At 40.4% G+C, this 17,863-nt stretch overlaps 1 protein-coding gene across 3 annotated transcripts in view; it reads left to right on the forward strand.

Annotated features, from left to right (window-relative positions):
* TTC27 (tetratricopeptide repeat domain 27) overlaps positions 1-17,863 on the forward strand; it is a 185,491-nt gene that overhangs the window by 150,782 nt on the left and 16,846 nt on the right. For all 3 annotated transcript variants that reach the window (XM_070798087.1, XM_070798088.1, XM_019969975.2), the window contains exon 16: positions 5,150-5,315. In XM_070798087.1, the coding sequence (XP_070654188.1) occupies positions 5,150-5,315 (166 nt within the window). The remainder of the gene's footprint in view (positions 1-5,149; positions 5,316-17,863) is intronic.

A 17,863-nucleotide genomic window follows, 5' to 3' on the forward strand; every position in this document is an offset into this window, starting at 1 on the left:
TAAAGGGGACAAGCAACTGGACTTACTGACTGGCTACAGAAAGAAAGGGAAGAGGCAAGGATGGCTGTTATCCTAGTTTTAAATAAATGAAAGGATAGATATATTTCCATGTTTGTTTGCCCTTATTTTCAAACTTAGTTTTCTTTGTGATTCATGAGTATTTCTGGAGATATCATAAATCCACATTACGTCGAGATCATGAAATGCTTCTGCTGCTCTCGGATGATAACACATAAATAAAGCACTGTTTGTTCCATCACGCTCTGTGGAAAATAATATTGTGTTCTTGATTGCAACTGATTGTGTTAAAACTCACTAGAGACTCTTTTGGTGTAAAGCAAGGGGAAGGAAAATCCCTGCCATAACCGTGGAGTGCTCTCAGTGGGTTTTTCTAGTAATCTTGATCATTGTGTATGTAGAGACCTCTTGTCCTCCAGCCCATTAACCCTAAGAATTCTAATTGCTTTCTCTCTTGGTGGTTCTTGCACATTGTTCCTCAGCTTCTCTTTGACACAGTTTTGTCTCCCTGCAGCTCCCTGAATAGGGTTTTGTGTAAAAGTGGGGTTGTAAGGTCAGAGGTAAATCACTCCTTTATTCTTGCCATTTTACTTTGCTTTCTTTGCTGCCACTGCTCCAGACATAGCTCATTTTTCACTCATGAGATTGTTACTGCAGGGGCAAATCATTACTACTCTCAAAAGAATCCTCTCCCTGCCTTAAGGTGACCCTTTACACTCCCTCATCTCTCGCTCTGCTGTTGCTGGGTTCTTCACTAAAGTGCTGTTTTCCCTTTTTCATCTGATTCCCCGAGGCATCATGGCCCTACCAGTCCCATGGGAAAGTTTTCCATTTTCCTATATAATTGTCATAGTGCATTATCATACCACCATGGTTTGATAAATGAATCCAGAATTGAAGCTCCCTAGAAAGAAGTCATACTTTCCAAAAAAATAGAATTTTATTGCAAAAATTTTGTGGGCCAAGCAACCAGGATTAGAGGATAGGAGGACACGCAGGAAAAAAGATAATCCTCCTGGTGTGGGATGCTGCTAGTTGACATCTTTTCAACAGGATAACTTCATCCCTACCCATATGTGGATGGGAGACCTTGGGAATCTCAGTCCACCTCAGGAATCTCAGTCCGCAGTTGATAGCACATCTGATGTGTGCAGAGGGAGTGGAGAAAGGGGGAAAAAATTATATGGAAACAATTTATGGCTGAATATGAAGAAGTGTTAGAGCAAGGGTACTTCCATTTTTAACTATAAAGGAGGGTAGGTCGGGGGTAAATGAATTAGTACATTCCATGACAACTTTAGGTAAATTGTTTAATGTAGAGAATACAAAACTAAACTGCAGTGAATTGGTTGTTATGAAAAGACTAAAAGACTAATTGTAAAGAAGTCATTTCAGTCAGTACCATTGATTAAATGATTTGTGTGTTCTGTGACTAGCTGAGAAAGTTACTGATGGTATGGGCACACTTCTATTTAAGTTCTTAAGGGGATGACTCCCAGACCAATGGCCTGGATCGGCCAGAAGCAGCTCCATCATCACCTTGAAAATTTGCCTTGAAGTCAGCAAAAGGGAAGTCTTGATGAAACACTTTGAGGCTCAGCAGGAGAAGAGACGTGGACCTCGTGGTCTTAAGTTCGCAAAGCAAATGCAAAAAGGCTGTTGGAGAGGGACAGATAGCTTACCCTTGAAAGAGGTTGCTATAGTTGTCCAGTAAAACATTTTTGATCTTCAAGGGAGCTATAGTGTTTGTTCAGCCAGTAGAGTAAAGCATTAAGAATCTTGCTGATAGTTAAGATGTTTAACTTTTAAAATAGGTGACATGAAGTTTTGTTGATTTCCTTGTCAATATCAAGTTCTTAAGTCTTTTTCTATTTTCTGAAGTAGCTTGGATAAGGCAAGGATTCTGCGATGGCTTGATAAACTTTTTCTGTAAAAACCATCTAACCTGGTTTTCATTTTTATTGGTTTATTTGGCTTTGTACTTGTTAAATCATTTTGCATGATTTGTTTGTGATGTTCTCATGATTTTTTAAAATACTACTGATTTTATTTATACCATTTTTCTAAATTCTAATGGAATTTCTCATGATGTACTCTGAATATAAATTAAATAAGCAGGGTGACAATACACAGCCTTGATGAACTCCTTTCCCGATTTGTAGCCAGTCTGTTGTTCCATGTCCGGTTCTAACTGTTGCTTCTTGACCTGCATACAGATTTCTCAGGAGGCAGGTCAAGTGGTCTGGTATTCCCTTCTCTTTCAGAATTTTCCAGAGTTTGTTGTGATCCACACAGTCAAAGGCTTTGGCATAGTCAGTAAAGCAGAAGTAGATGTTTTTCTGGAACTCTCTTGCTTTTTCAGTGATCCAACGGATACTGGCAACTTGATCTCTGGTTCCTCTGCCTTTTCTAAATCCAGCTTGAAGATCTGGAAGTTCACAATTCACATACTGTTGAAGCCTGGCTTGGAGAATTTTGAGCATTATTTTGCTAGTGTGTTAGATGAGTGCAATTGTGCAGTAGTTTGAGCATCCTTTGGCATTGCCTTTCTTTGGGATTGGAATGAAAACTGACCTTTTCCAGTCCTGTGGCCACTGCTGAGTTTTCCAAATTTGCTGGCATATTGAGTGCAGCACAAGCTGGAATCAAGATTGCCGGGAGAAATATCAATAACCTCAGATATGCAGGTGATACCGCACTTATGGCAGAAAGTAAAGAAGAACTAAAGAGCCTCTTGATGAAAGTGAAAGAGGAGAGTGAAAAAGTTGGCTTAAAACTCAACATTCAGAAAATTAAGATTATGGCATCTGGTCCCATCACTTCATGGCAAGTAGATGGGGAAACAATAGAACAGTGGCAGACTTTATTTTGGGCTCCAAAATCACTGCAGATGGTGACTGCAGCCATAAAATTGAAAGATGCTTGCTCTTTGGAAGATAAGTTATGACCAACCTAGACAGCGTATTAAAAAGCAGAGACATTACTTTGTCAACAAAGGTCCATCAAGTCAAGGCTATGGTTTTTCCAGTGGTCATGTATGGATGTGAGAGTTGGACTATAAAGAAAGCTGAGTGCCAAAGAATTGATGCTTTTGAACTGTGGTGTTGGAAAAGACTCTGAGAGGCCCTTGGACAGCAAGGAGATCCAACCAGTCCATCCTAAAGGAAATCAGTCCTGAATATTCATTGGAAGGATTGATGCTGAAGCTGAAATTGAAACTCCAGTACTTTGGCCACCTGATGTGAAGAACTGACTCATTTTAAAAGACCCTGATGCTGGGAAAGATTGAAGGCGGGAAGAGAAGGGGACAACAGAGGATGAGATGGTTGGATGGCATCACTGACTCAATGGACATGCGTCTGAGTCAACTCCGGGAGTTGGTAATGGACTGGGAGGCCTGGCGTGCTGCAGTCCACGGGGTCACCAAGAGTCAGACATGACTGAGTGACTGAACTGAATGGAATTCAGCTAGATATTTGTTTCATTATTTTTTTTTCAAAGAGCCAACTTTTGATTTTGTTGATCATTTGTTTCTTTCTTAACATTTTTTCTTTCTTAGAATTATTTGGTGTTCTTCTATCAAATTAAGTTGAATATTTTAACTCATTTCCCATCTTTCATAATTATAACCAATCCATGTAAAAATTATAAAATTTTCTCTAAATACTGCTTTTTGTCTCTAAATGCTATATCTTGCAGATAGTGATATATAATACTTTCTTTAAATTCTAAACATTTTGTACTTTCTAATATGAATTTCTGCCCCCTCATTGGTTTCTTTACTTTAAGAGTGCATTTCAAGTTTGTAGGCATATGTTTTTTTAACTCTACTTACTATTGATTTTTTATTTAGTTGCAAAGAATATAGTCTACAGACTTTTAGATTTACTTACTAAAAACACAACTCCTAATTATATTTGTTCTTAGTAATTAAGTTACTGACATGCTTCCTCTGTTTCTCTTGTCATCATTGAATATTTCTTATATCCCTTTTCTTCTCTTTGAAAGTCCTATTATTTTTGCAAGAGGAGACCCTTGAATAGTTCTTTTAAGTAAGGGCCAGTGGTAAAGTTTCCTGTTTTTTGTACATGTTAAAATTTTTGATATTGCATTTATTCCTAAGTGTTAAGTTTAGTTGATGATAAAATTAATTTTCACTTAACACTTTATAGGTAGTGTTTTATTGTCTTCTGTCATCTTTTGCTACTTATGAAATATCTGCTGTTCTCTGTCATTCTTTTATAGGTTTTAGGATTACCTTTATGTACTGTGGTTTCACATAATATGTCTAGGTGTTGGTTTACCATTATTTAGAATACTCAGTACACAAAATACACTTTTGATCATAGAATTTAGATCTTTGTTTAGTTTTGGAAAATGCTCAGTTATTGTCTCTTCAAATATAGTGTCCTCCCATATTCTGCATGTGTTTACTCTGAAATGTCTATGGAATGTGTACTTGAATCTTACCTCTCATTCTTCCCTCTGTGTGTTTATTATTCTTTTTATTTTTTAATCTGAATTCATTTGAATTTCTCACTATTATCTCCCAGTTCATCAGTTCTTTCTTTGTGTGAAACTAGTTTTTGTCACATGTTGAGGTTTTTTGGTTTGTTGTTTTTAATGTCTTTTGCAGTTTCAGATTTTCTACTTGGTTTTTATTCGTGTGTCCCTATTCTTACTTCATTTCTAACTTTTATTTATTCATTCGTTTATTTGGCTGTGTTGGGTCTCAGTTGCACCGTGCAGTCTTTCACTGCAGCACACGGGCTCTCGGTAGCGGCCTGTGTGCTCAGTACTTGCAGCGCGTGGGCTTATTTGCTCCGAGGCATGTGGGATCTTAGTACCCCAGCCAGGATCTAACTCATGGCCCTTGCATTGCAAGGTGGATTCTAAACCACTGGGCCACCAGGGAAGTCCCAGTTTCTACCTGTTTTGTTTGCCATTCCCTGTTAGGGAAATTTGGGGTGGTTTCGGGTTGTTTGGCCCTCTAATTTTGTTTATTAACATGAATGTTTCAGGACTGATAGAAAGTTCACATTAGCATTTTATACATTTAGGTGTGGCTTATTTAGCTATGGCTATTCATTATTGGGTTTTTTTGTTTGTTTGTTTATTTGACCTTCAATAGAGTAAAAGCTTTTAGAACATTACAAGAAGCCCTCAAGTGCAACTATGAACATTGGCAGATCTGGGAAAACTACATTCTCACTAGCACTGATGTTGGAGAATTTTCTGAAGCCATTAAAGCTTATCATCGGCTCTTGGACTTACGAGACAAATACAAAGATACTCAGGTAGGGTATTCATATTTTGTTATTTCAGTTTGTGTTTACTATTAATACTTGATTATAGAATACAAATTGTTCCCTTGACTCTACACAGGAAAATTTTGTTAAACTCAAGTAATATATAAAAGAGTACTTTTCTTGTATAGTTGAATATGCTTAGTTACGTATTAATCCTGACATTCCAATGTCAAATATGTTTATGTAATCATAGACTAAATATCACTGTGACTCAGTAATATGTGGTTTACATGTATATAGTCGGCTTGCAGAAACTTATGCTTATGTTAATCTATTACTTTGGTTATCTCAGTGTAATAGCTGGAATAAATCCCATACTCATTTATTCACTCATTAAACAGTCATCTGTATACTTTCAGATTGTTTGAACAATATAGAAATGAAGACTAACGTTTTCCTTGTACTGTTTAATAAGATGGTCTTCATCTAAGGATGAAGTCAGAACTGGTTGACTCTTAACAGCACAAAAATTACTATATCCTTTCAGAAACTGTGGGAGTCCTGAAGGCCCTGGGTTTTACATCCAATAGGATTAAATATAAAAGACCTTTTGTGGGATTAATTTGTGAAGAGACTGTATAAAGATAGGGTGTACAGGAGCTTACAGGTTACAAAGTTAGGGGGCTCGAAAATGTAACATTATATTTGCAATTATCAGCATATGCTATTAATGAATTTGGAATTATGTAAAAACAGAAATAAGAAATCAGTTCAGTTCAGTTCGGTCGCTCAGTCGTGTCTGACTCTTCGCGACCCCATGAATCGCAGCACACCAGGCCTCCCTGTCCATCACCAACTCTCGGAGTTCACTGAGACTCACGTCCATCGAGTCAGTGATGCCATCCAGCCATCTCATCCTCTGTCGTCCCCTTCTCCTCCTGCCCCAAATCCCTCCCAGCATCAGAGTCTTTTCCAGTGAGTCAACTCTTCGCATGAGGGAGCCAAAGTACTGGCGTTTCAGCTTTAGCATCATTCCTTCCAAAGAAATCCCAGGGCTGATCTCTCAGAATGGACTCGTTGGATCTCTTTGCAGTCCAAGGGACTCTCAAGAGTCTTCTCCAACACCACAGTTCAAAAGCATCAATTCTTCGGCACTCAGCCTTCTTCACAGTCCAACTCTTACATCCATACATGACCACTGGAAAAACCATAGCCTTGACTAGATGACCTTTGTTGGCAAAGTAATGTCTCTGCTTTTGAATAGGCTATCTAGGTTGGTCATAACTTTCCTTCCAAGGAATAAGCGTCTTTTAATTTCATGGCTGCAGTCACCATCTGCAGTGATTTTGGAGCCCAAAAAAATAAAGTCTGACACTGTTTCCACTGTTTCCCCATATATGATAATATCTCACCACTCTCATGACTTACTATATATATATATATACACACTCCAACTATTCCAAAATTTACCTTGTGTCTGGTCCTTGTTTTTTTTAGCTGCAGCCCTCCATCTATATGCATGCTTTTGCAAATTCAGCTATATAATCAGCTAAATTGTTGTAAAGCTCAGGTTCTGGGCAGTTCACTTAAAGATCTGCGACTTTGTGAAAGTCACTCAGTTGTGTCCAACTCATTGCAACCCCATGGACTATACAGTCCATGGAATTGTCCAGGCCAGAATACTGGAGTGGGTAGCCTTTCCCTTCTCCAGGGGATCTTCCCAACCCAGGGGTTGAACTCAGGTCTCCCTCATTACAGGTGGATTCTTTACCAGCTGAGCCACATGGGAAGCCAGTTTTGTGACTTTCTAAGTAGAACCATATACCTACTTACAGGAGCTATGTTGACCCCTTCAATTACTTGTCTTTTCCTTGTTTTATTTTATTTTGGCCTTTTTAAGTATTATATATTGACCATCGAGTATAGAAAGAAGGGACTTGAGCTTTGAGTGAAGATCACTTAAAACATGTTTGGAAGCATAGCAGAATTTTTCATCCTAGAGAGGATAGGAACCCTCGCTGGTCTCTTTGCATGCTCCTTCCCCCCCATCCCCCATCATCTTGCACTTGTCCTGTTCACTGTTGTGATGGCTCTTCTTCTGCACTCAGCCCCTAGGCTCTGAGCAGGTCTCGGTATGTTGCCAAACCACTGAGGCTGGAACAGAGATTCCAAAGTGCCTGTTTCTTGTTTACCTCAATTGTAATTTTTTTAAAGGCCCTTATTTACTGAGGAAGCTTCATGAAGGCGGTTCTAAAATCTCATGCTTGCTTAGTTGCTTCGGTCATGTCTGACTCTTTGTGACCCTATGTGCTGTAGCCTGCCAGGCTCCTCTGTCCATGGGATTTCCCAGGCAAGAAAGAATACTGGAGTGGGTTGCCATTTCCTTCTCCATCTGAAATCTCAGTGAAGGAAAATGAAAAGAAAGTGAAGTCGCTCAATTGTGTCCAACTCTTTGCGACCCCGTGGACTGTAGCCCTCCAGGCTTCTCCATCCATGGAATTCTCCAGGCAAGAATACTGGAGTGGGTCGCCATTTCCTTCTCCAGGGGAATCTTCCCGACCCAGGGATCGAACCCAGGTCTCCTGCATTGCAGGCAGACACTTTACCATCTGAGCCACCAGGGAAGCCTCAGAGAAAAGGTAAATAAGCTGCATTGCTGGTATATTCCATTTTACACCTGAAGTAAATTCTTTTTTTTCCTTTCCTTTCACAAAGCTTGTTCAGAATGCACAAAGATACATTTTGAGCAGTTTTCAGAAAAGGAAAAAAAAGTAAAAGAACAAAACCTTCTCCCAGCATAAATTGAGGTGCTTTCATTTAATTTTTATTTTAAGTAGATTTTCCAAATGTATTTTAGTGATCATGTTCAGTTTTTTTACTCCTTCTAGCAAATCTAATTATAAGAATTTTCACCCATAGTAAAATTGTATTCTGATTCCCATTGAAAATTTTCTAATCCTGTACCTGTTTTAGCAGATTATTTAACTTATATGATTTCTAATTTAAGTGAAAATTTAGTAGTTTCCTACCTAAAGAAAATTATTAGGATTTAGTTTAAATTCATGGCCAGCTAATATTTTAGTTTCTTTTTTTCCTATAATTCTTCTGTTCTTCAAATTCATAATATGAACCAAACCTCCTTTTGATGAGTTTGAAATTGGTTTTTATAAAAGTTCAGTAGTTTTAGAAACAGTTAAGGGTGGCATGCAGATTCGTTAGACTTCCTTCTCACAGCACTGCTGACATACACAGGAGCAGTGAGAATCGTTCCTGTTAGAAAAAAATACTGCTTGTAAACAAAGCGCTTAGAGAAGCATACGGTGGCGTAATAATGCCAGATGTTATGGCTCTTTGCTTAATTTTTATATTTGGATTTGGGGAAATAATACTGAGAACATAAGGGCTAGATAACCAGTGACATGTTCAGGTCAAAGGATCATCTCTAGCAATTTATAATAGAGAACTTTTGGGTATTTAGATGGAGAAATAGCTGCAGTGAGATAATTTGCTAGTTTATATAAGGCCCTGTGAATAGCCCTCTCCAGAAGTGTCACAGAATGCTGATGGCAATGTTTGGTCTCTGGCAGGTGTGGTTAAACTCGCTCCATAGTGGTTAAGTCATCATTGAAGGAAGGTTCTCAAGGCTAGTGTGGGCTTAGTCATATTTAGCTTTGTGACATGCTTGTGTCTGTCATCATGCTTTCTCACCACTCGTCAGCATGGACAGAGACAATTGACAGATTGTCTGGAATATTTTTATCTTGACTAAAATAATTTTACTCAATTTGACTATGCAAGTTTGGCAACAGGTGTCTTTAAAAAAAACTCTGATATTCTTATGTTTGACACTACCTGACCTCATTCTATTTTAACTTGCTTTAAAATTCTCTTTTTACTTTATAGATATGATTACTTTCATTTAAATTTTTTTCTATTGTGTGTGTGTAAATTCATACTCATTTTAATACAGACACAGGATAAATCAGCTATAAATTGTTTTTCTCACTATTTGTAATAAGAGAATGTGTGGGTAGTTACACTAGCTTTATCATTTCCTGCCTTTTCTGTCTGTCCTAATTTTGACTAATGCGTAGATTAGTATAGCTCAAGAATGCTTTTCTGTAATAGTAGATATTTATATAAATGTCTGGATTATACATACTTTTATTAATCTATCATAAAACTTAGTTTTGTGTTTTTGTGTAATTAGTCCCTGTTCCATTTTCCAGTTTTCTACTGTTAATTTACTACTATTAATAGTGCCATGAATATCCTTATAGATAAACCCATATGTATATGCTTCTTTCCTCAGGATGAGTTCTAATGTTATTTTGTTCATTTTTTTCTTTTTCTGCTCTTCCCTGTTCCCCTCATATCCCCTCCCCTTTCTCCTCTTCGATAACTTACAGTCATTTTGGGAAAAAAATATAAGTATTGTGCTATTGCATCCCATTTGCTGTTTATAAATGGAAGAAGAAGGGAAAATGATGAACACATATCAAGTGCTTACTAAGTTCTTGACACTATCACGGTTTATCTTTTACAGTTCAGTTCAGTTCAGTCGCTCAGTTGTGTCCGACTCTTTGCGACCCCATGAACCACAGCACGCCAGGCCTCCCTGTCCATCACCAACTCCCGGAGTTCACTCAGACTCACGTCCATCGAGTCAGTGATGCCATCCAGCCATCTCATCCTCTGTCATCCCCTTCTCCTCCTGCCCCCAGTCCCTCCCAGCATCAGAGTCTTTTCCAATGAGTCAACTCTTCGCATGGGGTGGCCATAGTACTGGCGTTTCAGCTTTAGCATCATTCCTTCCAAAGAAATCCCAGGGCTGATCTCCTTCAGAATGGACTGGTTGGATCTCCTTCCAGTCCAAGGGACTCTCAAGAGTCTTCTCCAGCACCACAGTTCAAAAGCATCAATTCTTCGGCACTCAGCCTTCTTCACAGTCCAACTCTCACATCCATACATGACTACAGGAAAAACCATAGCCTTGACTAGACGAACCTTTGTTGGCAAAGTAATGTCTCTGCTTTTGAATAGGCTATCTAGGTTGGTCATAACTTTCCTTCCAAGGAGTAAGCGTCTTTTAATTTCATGGCTGCAGTCACCATCTGTAGTGATTTTGGAGCCCAAAAAAATCAAGTCTGACACTGTTTCCACTGTTTCCCCATATATGATAATATCTCACTACTCTCATGACTTACTATATATATATACACTCCAACTATTCCAAAATTTATCTTGGAAAAATAGATGCCATGATCTTCGTTTTCTGAATGTTGAGTTTTAAGCCAACTTTTTCACTCTCCTCTTTTACTTTCATCAAGAGGCTCTTTAGTTCTTCTTCACTTTCTGCCATAAGGGTGGTGTTATCTGCATATCTGAGGTTATTGATATTTCTCCCGGCAATCTTGATTCCAGCTTGTGCTTCATCCAGCCCAGCATTTCTCATGATGTACTCTGCATAGAAGTTAAATAAGCAGGGTGATAATATACAGCCTTGATGTACTCCTTTTCCTATTTGGAACCAGTCTGTTGTTCCATGTCCAGTTCTAACTATTGCTTCCTGACCTGCATACAGGTTTCTCAAAAGGCAGATCAGGTGGTCTGATATTCCCATCTCTTTCAGAATTTTCCACAGTTTATTGTGATCCACACAATCAAAGGCTTTGGCATAGTCTAAGGAGAAATAGATGTTTTTTCTGGAACTCTCTTGCTTTTTCAATGATCCAGTGGATATTGGCAATTTGATCTCTGGTTCCTCTGCCTTTTCTAAAACCAGCTTGAACATCTGGAAGTTCACGTTTCACTTATTGCTGAAGCGTGGCTTGGAGAATTTTGACCATTACTTTACTAGCGTGTGACATGAGTGCAATTGTGTGGTAGTTTGAGCATTCTTTGGTATTACCTTTCTTTGGGATTGGAATGAAAACTGACCTTTTCCAGTCCTGTGGCCACTGCTGAGTTTTCCAAATTTGCTGGCATATTGAGTGCAGCACTTTCACAGCATCAATCTTTTAGTATTTGAAATACCTCAACTGGAATTCCATCACCTTCACTTGCTTTGTTCGTAGTGATGCTTCCTAAGGCCCACTTGACTTCACATTCCAGGATGTCTGGCTCTAGGTGAGTGTGAGTGATCACACCTTCCTGATTATCTGGGTCGTGAAGATCTTTTTTGTACAGTTCTTCTGTGTATTCTTGCTATCTCTTCTTAATATCTTCTGCTTCTGTTAGGTCCCTACCATTTCTGTCCTTTATCAAGCCCATCTTTGCATGAAATGTTCCCTTGGTTTCTCTAATTTTCTTGAAGAGATCTCTAGTCTTTCCCATTCTATTGTTTTCCCATTCTATTGAGAGATCTGACAGAATATGGTCCACTGGAGAAGGGAATGGCAAACTACTACAGTATTCTTGCCTCGAGAACCCCATGAAGAGTATGAAAAGGCAAAAAGATAGGACATTGAAAGATGAACTCCCCAGGTCAGTAGGTGCCCAATATGCTACTGGAGATCAGTGGAGAAATAACTCCAGAAAGAATGAAGGGATGGAGCCAAAGCAAAAACAACACCCAGTTTTGGATGGGACTGGTGATAGAAGCAAGGTTCAGTGCTGTAAAGAGCAGTACTGCATAGGAACCTGGAATGTCAGGTCCATGAATCTAGCAAATTGGAAGTGGTCAAACAGGAGATGGCAAGAGTCAACATCGACATTCTAGGAATCAGCAAACTAAGATGGACTGAAATGGGTGAATTTAACTCAGATGACCGTTATGTCTACTACTGTGGGCAGGAATCCCTTAGAAGAAATGGAGTAGCCATCATAGTCAACAGGCGTCCGACATGCAGTACTTGGATGCGATCTCAAAAACGACAGAATGATCTCTGTTCGTTTTCAAGGCCAACCATTCAGTATCACGGTAATCCAAGTCTGTGCCCTGACCAGTAACGCTGAAGAAGCTGAAGTTGAACGGTTCTTTGAGGACCTACAAGAGCTTCTAGAACTAACACCCAAAAAAGATGTCTCTTCATTATAGGGGACTGGAATGCAAAAGCAGGAAGTCAAGAAACACCTGAAGTAACAGGCAAATTTGACCTTGCAGTAAAAATGAAGCAGGGCAAAGTCTAACAGAGTTTTGCCAAGAAAACGCACTGGTCGTAGCAAACACCCTCTTCCAGCAACACAAGAGAAGACACTACACATGGACATCACCAGATGGTCAACACTGAAATCAGACTGATTATATCTTTTGCAGCCAAAGATGGAGAAGCTCTATACGGTCAGCAAAAACAAGACCGGGAGTGGACTGTGGCTCAGATCATGAACTCCTTATTGCCAAATTCAGACTTAAATTGAAGAAAGTAGGGAAAACCACTAGACCATTCAGGTATGACCTAAATCAAATTCCTTATGACTATACAGTGGAAGTGAGAAATAGATTTAAGGGCCTAGATCTGATAGAGTGCCTGATGAACTATGGACGGAGGTTCGTGACATTATACAGGAAACAGGGAGCAAGACCATCCCCAAGAAAAATTGAAAAAAGCAAAATGGCTTTCTGAGGAGGCCTTATAAATAGCTGTGAAAAAAAGAGAAGTGAAAAGCAAAGGCGAAAAGGAAAGATATAAGCATCTGAATGTAGAGTTCCAAAGAATAGCAAGGAGAGATAAGAAAGCCTTCCTCACCGATCAATGCAAAGAAGTAGAGGAAAACAATAGAATGGGAAAGACTAGAGATCTTTTACAGGGCATACAGTATTTGAGGTGGGTACCGAAGAGTCCTCATTTACAGTGTATGAATACGAGACCCAGAGAGAATGTGTAACTTGGCCGGTTATATAGCTAGTTGGGACCAAAGATAGGAATCACATTTAGGCGTGTCTTTTTGAGTGAATCAAGCCTTGAAGTTTGTCAAAATATTTATATTAAACAGCATATTTCCCCCATCATGTTACTGTGCATTTGAATTATATCTGACAAAGGTGTTTTTTTTTTTTTTTCCCCAAATTGGGGTATAATTTACATATAAGAAAATGCAATTTTGTCTTAAATGTAATTTTGATATGTTTTGACATTGTGTATTCTTATAGAACCACTTCCCAAAACAGGTGTGGAACATTTCATCACCACAGAAAGTTCTATTATTCCCCTTCCCAGTCAACTGAACCACCACCCTTTCCCTTCTACCAGGCAACTGCTTTCTGATTTCCGTCCCCACAGTTCAATTTTGCTTTCTCTTGATTGTTGTATAAACAGAATCATACAATATGTATTCTTTCTTATGGATGTTGTTCTTTGTGTGGATTTCTCTTTGGGGAAGGAGGGAGGTGGTGTTGATGGGTGTTGGGAAAGATTGCCAACTCGATTGAAGTCCTAGAGCAAGTGGTGGCAGGGCTTACCTGAGGGAGAAGAGTGGAGGGAGTGGATGTATTCCATATGGATTCTATCTCTGTGAGGTAGATATTATCTCTGTTTTACTGCTGAAGTATCTGTGGCTCGCCAGAGAAACTAATAAAGCTGATCTTTCACAGCTCACAACTAGTCAAGCCAAGATGTGAAGTCTGAAGTTTGGCCTGTTTAACCTAAAGCTTGTGCATGCCATTTCCTTATGCAAAGAATTTTTTTCTTCGTTTGCTGAGTGAAAAAGACAATGTTAAGCTGCCTACCTTTCTGTGATAACTGAGGTGTGAGGAAGCCAAGGGTCAGGGTTATCAGGCCAGGAAGCAGAGCAAGTTCTTTAGAGAGCTCCAAGTGGAACGGGGACGTGGCCAAGCCAGGAGGCGGAAATGGCTTCATTCCTGGCCTCCAGCCCTCCTGGAAGTGTTTGTAACTGGACCCGAGGCAATCCTGTTCCTTCCTGCTGTGAAGACGTCCAGAATTCAAAGGGCCAACGCCTTGTGCTTTTGGCCAAAGTTTTAGGGAGACTTGGCCAAGGACCTCAAGGTTAGTGTTGGGGAAGAGAATAGTTAAGCTTTCCTCTTTGTGGAGATTAGGATTGTTGCTCCTCCAGGTGAGAAAACTTCACCCTCCTTAGGGGCTGGTGGTGGTTCCCCACAGTCACCCACTGCTTGCTGCATTCCGTGGTACATGATGTGAGAAATAGGTTTAGGACAGAGAGTGCAACAGCAGTGCCACATCACTGAAATGACTGGAGGTGGGGTTAGGGATTTAGAAGTCACAACATAGAGTTGGGGGCACGGCATTGGTTTAGTTAGGAAGTGAGGGACTGCAGGGCTATTTATACTGGTTAAAGTGAAATCCCTCTAAACATTCAGGCTCAAAAAATATACTTAGATTATTTTATGATACACCAAATTAATTCCAAATGGGCTAAATATATGCTAAATATTTTTTCATCTCCTAGAAAAACTAGGAATACAAGTGAATACCTACCAAATTTCCTGAACTTTGAAGCAAGAAAAGAAAACTTGAAGGAATTTTTATGACTTCATGAAAAAAATATGTGACAAAATATTTGTAACAAGTAGGAAAGATAAAAAGCTAATAATATCCTTATTATATAAAGAGTTAACATATGCTACAGGAATGAAATGAAACAGGAGAGAGGGTTCAGAAACACTCAAGTAAGTATAAGAATTTAGTTCATGATAAGGATGGCATTTTAAATCTTTGGGATATAAATATTCAATATGCATTGAAATAGTTGGCCAAGCATTTGGGACTCAGAATGAAAGCTCTGCTTCACTCCTTAAACCAAAATAAATTCAAGTAGTTGGTTAAAATATTTAAATTGAAATGCCTTGAGAAGCAGGATGATGTTGTAGGTAAGAGCATAGACTCTGGGGTTAGACAGCCTGGGCTTCCAGGCTGCCTCCACCAGCCACCAGCTGTATGACCTGAGCAAGTTACAAACCACTTGGTTCTTCACTTTCATGAAATAGGGATGATGTTAGTACCTCATGGGACTGCTGTGAGGATTAAGTAAGTAGCTGTATGAAAAGGGCAGAGAATATCACCTGGCACATACAAGTGCTGTTTAAGTATAGCTGCCATCATCATCCTTATCATCATTACTGTATGGAAGATGTAAACCATAAAAGCACTTGATGGAAAATATTTTTATAAACTTGGGGGTAGAGAAAATGTTCTTTATCATGACACACAAGCCATACCCCATTAAGGCAAATATAGAGAGATTTGAATTGAAAACTTCTACATATGAGGCAAGGAGAAGGGGGCAACAGAGAATGAGATGATTGGATGGCATCACCGAATCAATGGACGTGAGTGTGAGCAAACTCTGGGAGATAGCGAAGGCGGGGAAGCCTGGTGTGCTGCAGTCCATAGATCACAAAGAATTGGACATGACTTACTGACTGGACAGAAACAATGAGAAGGCTGGATGTCACCATACTGAGTGGAGACAGGCTGAGACATGACAACTGTTCATTTAGTGCTTCCTGAACTGAAATGGGAAGAGGATTAGTAGAAGCCAGGTAAGTGTCCAGGAGGCGTGTTTGTCTGAGTGTTCTCAACGTTGCCTTGGTCTTTCTAGGTAAGACTGCTGGATTCGTTACCTGGGGCAGCTATGTCCAATTGCTACAAACTTAGTTTCTTCAAACGATAGAAATCTATTCTCTTTAGTTCTAGAGCTAGATGATTGAAATCAAGGTGTTGGCTGAGCCATGCTCCCTCTAAAGGCTCCAGGGAAGAACCTTCCTTGCCTCTTCCAGCTTCTGGGGGTTCCTGGCCTTCCTTGGCTTGTGGCAGCATGATTCTAACCTCTGTTTCCCTCTTCACCTGCTTCATCTCCTTCCCTGTGTCTCTGTGTGTCAACTCCTTTTCTTACCAGAACACTAGTCACTGGATTTAGGGCCCACTCTAATCTAGGATGACTTAATCCTAACTAGTTGTTATTAACTATTTCCAAATGAGCTCACATTCCGAGGTTCTGTTACGACCTGAATTTGGGGCAAGTATTCAACCCCCCACAACTTTCTCATTCCTTTTCAGAGGGAGAGCAGTGGCTTTGAGAACAGTGGGGCTGGTAAAGGTAAAGGGATGTGTCCAGCACACACCTCACTGGGAGCTTTGGTGGAAGGAGAGGCAGCACGCACAGAGGCACCCTCTAGAGAAGGCCAGAGACGCCTCAGCTAATCTCATGAAGGCCTCACCTAACACAGCACTAGGGATGCGAACATCGGAAAGTGACGGAAGGGATAAAAAGGAGGAGGGAGTTGATAGAAAACTTAAGAAAGCTCTTCAGAGGAATGCACTTATTGAGTCATATGCTGTACTGAGAGATAAGACTGAAACCCCAGGCCATCTTGGGCGAATTAGAATTTCTAAGAAGGATCTATTATTAGGCTTCAGAAGATTGTGAGATTACCCGAAATATCATGGGGAAAAAATTGTGTATGTGGCTATGTAACTACCTCTTCTGGGTAGAGGATTCAAAACTCTCAGTCAGATCCATAAGGGTGTCCAGAACCCCTCGAAAAAACCACAGACTAAATAAAGAGTGATCCTTGGGGTAGAGTGTTAAGATTAGTTTTCAGTTTTCAGATAACAAGGCAAGTGGACCTTCTCTTATGATCACTATGGGTTAAATTGTACCTGTATGCTGCTGCTAAGTCACTTCAGTCATGTCGTGACCCCATAGACGGCTGCCCACCAGGCTCCCCCGTCCCTGGGATTCTCCAGGCAGAACACTGGAGTGGGTTGCCATTTCCTTCTCCAGTGCATGAAGGTGAAAAGTGAAAGTTAAGTCGCCCAGTCGTGTCAGACCCTCAGCGACCCCATGAACTGCAGCCCTCCAGGCTCTTCCGTCCATGGGATTTTCCAGGCAGGAGTACTGGAGTGGGGTGCCATCGCCTTCTCCGGTGTTATATTACAAATGCATTTATCATTGCACTTGTTTTTGAAAGTTCTCAGTGTTTCCAAGCTGTGTACAAATAATTTATGCGCCCTCCCCCACCCCTAATCCGCACCCCACGTCTCTGCTGTTCTGCTGTTCTTCAGGACTGACCCCTTGGGAGAAGCATCTTGCTGCAGTCTCCACGTCCCTTCCCTCAGCCCTCCGGTGTCTCAGCCTGTCTGTGGCACTTAGCTCAGTTGATCCCTCTTCCTTCCGACACTTTCTTTAGCTGGCTTCCAGAATGTCACCGCTCTTACGCCACCAGCTGCAGCTTGCTCATCCCCTTTGCAGAATTGTTCTCGCCTTTCCTTCCCTGTGAACAACCCCAGGCTCAGTCCTCATACTCTTTTCCTTCCCTATTTATACTGCTGCCCAGGGGATCTTCCTTGGTTTTTCCCTCTCATCTTCCTGAGGGTATGTATTATGAAAACAAGTTTTCCTCCCTATGCCCCTTTACTTCTTTTTCACATAGGCTGTTTAGTGTGTTTATTTCATTTTGGCTGCACTTTTTAGATGTCTAATTTTGTCCCTATTGGCTCATCCTCCCTTGGGGATATTGGCTCTTCGACTGGTAATGTGTACTTGGTGGGAGGGCCTAAAACAAGCCCAGGACCAAACTGTGCCTCTCCTGGTAAGGGGAACTTCTCTCCTAGAAATACTTTGCCACTGCCCCCTCTCAACAGACCACCACCACCACCACCACCCGAGTGGCCTGG

The sequence above is a fragment of the Bos indicus genome, chromosome 11 (genome assembly GCF_029378745.1).
Source record: "Bos indicus isolate NIAB-ARS_2022 breed Sahiwal x Tharparkar chromosome 11, NIAB-ARS_B.indTharparkar_mat_pri_1.0, whole genome shotgun sequence".
NCBI lineage: Eukaryota > Metazoa > Chordata > Mammalia > Artiodactyla > Bovidae > Bos > Bos indicus.